Source organism: Citrus clementina, unplaced genomic scaffold (genome assembly GCF_000493195.1).
Source record: "Citrus clementina cultivar Clemenules unplaced genomic scaffold, Citrus_clementina_v1.0 scaffold_8, whole genome shotgun sequence".
In the NCBI taxonomy this organism is placed as follows: Eukaryota; Viridiplantae; Streptophyta; class Magnoliopsida; order Sapindales; family Rutaceae; genus Citrus; species Citrus x clementina.
In genome coordinates, this window is record NW_006262022.1 from 18,966,942 (window position 1) to 18,973,037 (window position 6,096).

A 6,096-nucleotide genomic window follows, 5' to 3' on the forward strand; every position below is an offset into this window, starting at 1 on the left:
AAACTGGGGAAGATTCTTAGACTGGAGTGAAATTTAACAAATTTTTAAATGATTTTTTTGAAAATTATTAAGATTTTTTAAAAAAATTGTTGAAGTTCTCGAATTGACGTGAAACTCTTCGGAAGCCCTCTTTGACCAGTAAAATAAAAGATGATACAGAGAACACGCAATCAACAGCCTCTATAGACTAAAAAAGCCCAAAAATGTATGCCAATAGTGGCTTCAACTTCATCCACGGTTAAAACCAACAATGCAATGAGAATTCACAGCATTTTTGAATGATTATGCAATAAAATTTGAATGATTATGCAAACTCTTATACAACCATAAAATTGCAACTCTTTGTTAAGAGTTGATCAAAGATTTCGTCTTTCAATAATTCTCTGCTGTTTCATACTTCAACTAATTGCTGACGCCGCAATTCAATGCAAATTGTAAAGAAATAAACACATAACCAAATGATTATAATTACCAATGGGGGCTGAATTTACTCAAATTGGGCAAGAACCTGCAGGTCAAAAGTTGAATTTGAGAATCAGGTATTTCTTTTGTGTATTGACTTAGGATTTCAAACATGTATTGCTCCTTTACATCGATTTTAAAGGGAGAGAAAATTGACTATTTAAGAAGTGATTTGGATTTTTTTTTTTTTTGAGTTTTGACCAAATAGAACAAAAAATAAGTGTACGAATACAAGAGATCTTAATTATCATATCATTACAATATCATATTAATAACTGTTTAATTGACATCGTGAGGACTTAAAAAGACTAGCAAGCATTAAAGTGGAGAGTTAACATTATTAAAAAAAAAGAAGAAGCTAATAATAATAAATAAATAAAACATGAGGTATTAGCAAATAAAATCAGGCAAATTTATCTAAGAATCGACACAGTCTGAGCTTGAAATTTAACGATAATGAATCAATCATTCTAGTAGCATCAGAATTTTAACAATTCCCGATTTAGCTAGTCTCCTTCTCATCCTTTTTAATTCAAGAGTTTGAATTGAATTGTCCTCTTTTATAGTTTTTATCGTGGCATCAAGTTTGGAATATGTTCAAATTATTTCGACAATATCATGAAGCATATCATATGGGGCATTAACTTTGTGATATTGGTCAAGCGGCGATGTCGGATTTAAGATGCCCTAATTTGGCTATATAAAAAACTGGCGAGAAAAGAACAGGCAAGACTTGAAAAGGGCAATAATGAAAGCAATATAAGACAAGAGAAGACTTGGGAAGAGGAAAACTAGTGGAGACCTGAAAAATTAATCTTCTATATGGTCTAATTAAAGAGAGAATTATCAATTTTCTTTTTCACGTTTCCTCAAGTAATGGGTATATATAAGATGTGTGCGAGCTGGTTTGGTTGGTAGAGTTTTTTTTTGTTGTAAAAATAATAGGTTTGAGATTTGAATTCCGATTACATAAGTGAGCAGAAACTAGGATTGTTTATAAACTATAATTAAAAACAAAAGTATATATAATAAGTGAGCAGAAACTTGAATTGTTTATAAACTATAATTAAAAACAAAAGTATATATAATAACAAAAATGCTACTTTGTTCAGAAAAAAACTGCTCGAAATTCTTTTAGCAAGTCGAATATGAGCTAAGCCAAAATGACCTGTTTTCTTGCCTTGCTTGCATTAAAAGAATCTCCGGTAATATTTCCCAAGCAAAGTATCATTGTTGATAGAAAAAGATGAGGCAAGTTTCTAAGGTTTGCTCAAATAGTTATATAGGCTGCATTAGTTTTAAAATAGTCACACAAATTACTTCTTTTTCTCCTATTATAGTCAAAACTTTCGTAATTAATAAACATAATTCCAATAGTACTGTGTATGTGATGAATAATAAAACATATTTTTTGCAATTTATTTTGAAAATTAAACAAAATTATTTCATTATTATTTATTTATCCAAAATATTTACTGCATGCATGCTTGTGTACCCGAAATATACGTCAATTTATTCACGTTAACTACTATGTGAGGTTACATGTCCTTGTGAAGACAACTTTACATTTTCTATTCAAACACATTCAAATTAATTTTTTATTCTTATAAGTTCTAATCACTTGCGTGAAACAAATTAATTAATTAACAATAAACAACTACGTGTATATATAAATATACATCTTCTTCTACACAGTACTATGACGCTGTGTCATCAACAATTCCATTCTTGTTCTCTTATCTAAAACACTTTGAACGCCCAAAAGGCTACAAGCACGACAAGCCCGGTGGCAAGACAAACATTATTCAATACCCTTTCTGCCCATTCCTTTTTCTCTTTTCTATCAATTTTCCTCATCAAAAACTCCTCATATCTCTCTTTCACTTCCTCTCTCCTCCCATTCTTTCTCTTCCCACTCTCCATAACCCCTTGCAAAATTACCAAACCATCCTTCCCACTCAAATTCCTCCCCTCCATATCCTTCATTTGCATGTTCACTTCTTTAACGCATAACATTTCCTCTCCTTTCTTTTCCCTTCCCCCAAGAGTCACCATCACCTCACACTCCACGCATTCCCTCGCCGGAAACAATCCCCACCGTTGATTACCACCTGCGGCGATCACCACCGCATACTTCACGTGCAAGTCACTTGTCAACCAGTCTTGTTGCACGGAAACCGGCCACCGGCTGGATAAGTTCGCCGCCCGGTTTCTGCTAGAGTCGATTATTATCCAACTCAATGTCAAGTTCTTTTCAAGCTCTTCAAACAGAATATTTGCTTCACTCACAAAGGGTATCTTCGTCGGAACGGAATCTTTCGCGTCGACCAGTTCAATCCTGAAAGGTGGGAACTGAAACCAGCCGGTTACTGTCTCATTCTCTGTAACCCCAGAGAAGACGGGATCGTTTCTGTAGTAAAGATCAACGGCCGAGATTATCTGTTCGGTGACAAGTAAAGAATCATCATCATGAATGCGTTTTGAGGGTTGTTTTTGGCAATTAAGAACAGGGAATGAGTGAGAGAAAAAAGACCGGTGACCACCTCCGGGGTAGGAGGAGACGAGGGTTCGCACACGTGGGTCGTTACAGGAAGGCCACGTGGCAGAGCAGATATGTTGCCAGAGTTTTTCTTGTGTGCATAGAGAGCGTAGATGAGATGAAGTGCAAGCTGCGGCAGCAAGAGTTTGGCCGTCGAGTCCGGTTAAGATATGAGTCTCGATGATGTCGGGAAGCAAGTTTGTGATGCCTTGATGGCTTGTAAATTTTATGGGACAAGGAGAAGAAGCCATTGCTTGTTAATTTTTTTTTTTTTTTAATTTTTTACCTCAAAATGGAGTTTGAATGTTGGGTTCATTTATAAGCAAAAGAGTTAGGCCTAATTGGTCTAATAAAATGTTGAAACAAATATGACAAAAGGTGGATTAGTTTTAGGATATATTATTCTTTGGTTAATCCAATCATAGGATAAGTTGATTCGCTTTAATGTAATGAGCAAGATTTATGAATTAAATTCTAAAAGTCAAGGTTGGTAGGCTATAGACAAATGCATAAAAGATATAAAAAAGGAATTTCCAGGCAGTGGATGAAAAAGAACAAGGACCTACATTCATAAACATTTCATTAAGAAAGGAATAACAGTCGACGTTTTTTTTTCTTTTCCCTCTCAATCTTTTAGATTTAAAAAAAAAATAGATTTATGGGTCTTGAGGCGTGTGGTTGAGTGTTTTTTAAATAATTTAATTTAATTAATCACTTGAGTTTAAATTCTGAAGAAAGTAGGGGATTGAAAATTGATTTAAAATTTATCCTATTCTCTACCTTTTAAAAGATGATATATATATATATATATATATATGGTAGTTTATAAAAAAATTTGTGTTATTTTTTTATATTTTTTTCCTATAAATACAAAATACAATCGTAAGATAAGAGGATTCTTGAAATGATTTTCAGGTAGTTTTTCTTTAATTAAACCTATGTTTTGAGGGGGATAAAAGCCTAAAAAGTCATGAATCTATAGACTTCGTCAACTCCCCCAATCTTTTTTTCTTTTTCTTTTAAAAAATATCCGTTAGCGATCTACTTGTTTTGTCAATAAATAATAAAATGAAAGCTTATAAGAAAAAAAATTCATTTGTATAAAACCTTTTTTTAAATTAAAGAAAAGAACTTTCGATTTTTTATTTTTTTGGAAGTCTAATGAAGTCATCGCGATTGATTGTCACTACCTGCAAGATATCATAACGCGTGAGTTGTGACCAAGACCTTATCCTCTCAGGAAAAGTGGATGAAAATGTTTGCTCCATGGAACAGATCAACGTCACAACACAAGCTAGTTCAGATATTCTTTTTTAATTCACTTGTAATAATTCTATTAAAAAAGAAACAAAGAGAAATATTGTGTTGTTTTTCTTTCAGTACTCTGGTGCGAGGTATTCATTGCCATGACGTGGCTTAAATTTTGTAAATAAACAATTCTATGTAAAAGTGATGCTACAATTACGCAATTGGGATAAAAGGCGTTAATACATTGTTAGTATTCAAAAGATGCGTTTAGCACACTGTATTATAATATTTTATATTACATAATTTGAATGTATATGTATTATATTATGCTGCATTATATTAGTATTATATTATAATAATGTTGTATAATGTTTGGTGGTACACTATAATATATTAATTTTTTTTGTTATTAATTTAAATTATATATTTAGAAAATAATATTTTTTAGTACCTACAAAAGTACTAAGTATAGAAGTTTTAAATTTTAAAAATTTAACATTATTTTTTAGTATAAATTTTAAAAAATATCATAATTTTTCATAAAGATCGAGGCTTATAACTTTACATTTTTGGCAACATAACATTCATTTTTAAGTATTTTCTAAATATATAATGTGTAAAATAAAGATTGAAGGATATAATTTAATCAAATAATCTCTAAATAATATCATAACATAATAATGTTTTATATTATTATTTTATTGGTATTAATTTTAAATTAATATTATTTAAATTTATTCTTATAAAAATATTTATTATTAGTTATATATTAAATTATTATTTAAGTAATTATTATTAGTTATATTAAATTGTTAAATAATAATCAATTTTATATATTAATTATTGTAATATAATTAAATAATATAATATTATGTTATATCTTTATTTTTATATATTATTTAAGTACTTATTATTAGTTATAGTAACTTATCAAATATTAATCAATTTATATATTAATTATTATATAATTAAATAATACATTATTTTGTTATATTTTTAATATAATAAAAATTAAAATATGAATAATAAATTATTAATTTATATTAATAATTATGATGTAAAAATAAAAAAAAATAAAAAAAATATTAAATTAAATTAAAAAAATAATATTTATTTATTATTATTTATTTTTAAAAAAAAGCAAGAGCAAAACACTAATGTAGCAACTGTCGCATTAGCTAAACCCGACTCCGCATTAGTATACCCCCTTTAACCCATTACAATTTTTTTATAAACACAACTTTGGTATTAAGTTAATGTGAATTGTATTTTAATACCCTGTAATCCTATGATTCAAACACACCCAAAGTGATGAACTGAGACCAGCAAAGCCAAACCAAATGATTTCAACGACATAGTTGGGATGATAAAACAAGAATGTTCTACATACAGTTATGGTTCTGGCTTATTGACAATCATTCAAGCAAATTTACTTCCAAGAAACGTGTAACACGAGGGCGACTCCCACATTGATGATACAGGTACAATTGAGGTCTTGGCCACTGTGAAATTGCAGCACATAGCAGCAATGGCAAGCATTAAATTGCAACCCAGGCTAGCATTCGATTAAAGACTAGAGATGGCTGGACTCGAGAAGCAAAATGGAATGTTACGCATCAGAAACCTTCTTAAAAGAAAAGCAAGTTTCACCATCAAAACTTATGGAGTACACCTGAGAGTTGAGCTTCTCAAAGAATAATAATCAAACTCAATAAGAGACGAAGAGTAGCTCAACTGAAAGAGTTTCAAATAATTCACGCAGCTCCGTCACAGTATAATCAATCACTCATCACCCCAAGTTGACGGTCCACCCAATCCAACTTCAGGTTCCTGAGACAATTGAACTG

At 30.5% G+C, this 6,096-nt stretch overlaps 1 protein-coding gene across 1 annotated transcript; it reads right to left on the bottom strand.

Annotated features, from left to right (window-relative positions):
• Nucleotides 1-2,145: 2,145 nt before the first annotated feature.
• On the bottom strand, nucleotides 2,146-3,328 carry LOC18034940 (probable F-box protein At2g36090). The gene has a single exon (XM_006424092.2). The coding sequence runs from the start codon at nucleotides 3,250-3,252 to the stop codon at nucleotides 2,203-2,205; it is 1,050 nt and encodes a 349-aa protein (XP_006424155.1). The 5' UTR covers nucleotides 3,253-3,328; the 3' UTR covers nucleotides 2,146-2,202.
• Between the last annotated feature and the right edge of the window lie 2,768 nt (nucleotides 3,329-6,096).

Coding starts and splice junctions, on each gene's coding strand:
- LOC18034940 (XM_006424092.2), bottom strand. CDS start 3,252: ATGGCTTCTTCTCCTTGTCCCATAAAATTTACAAGCCATCAAGGCATC.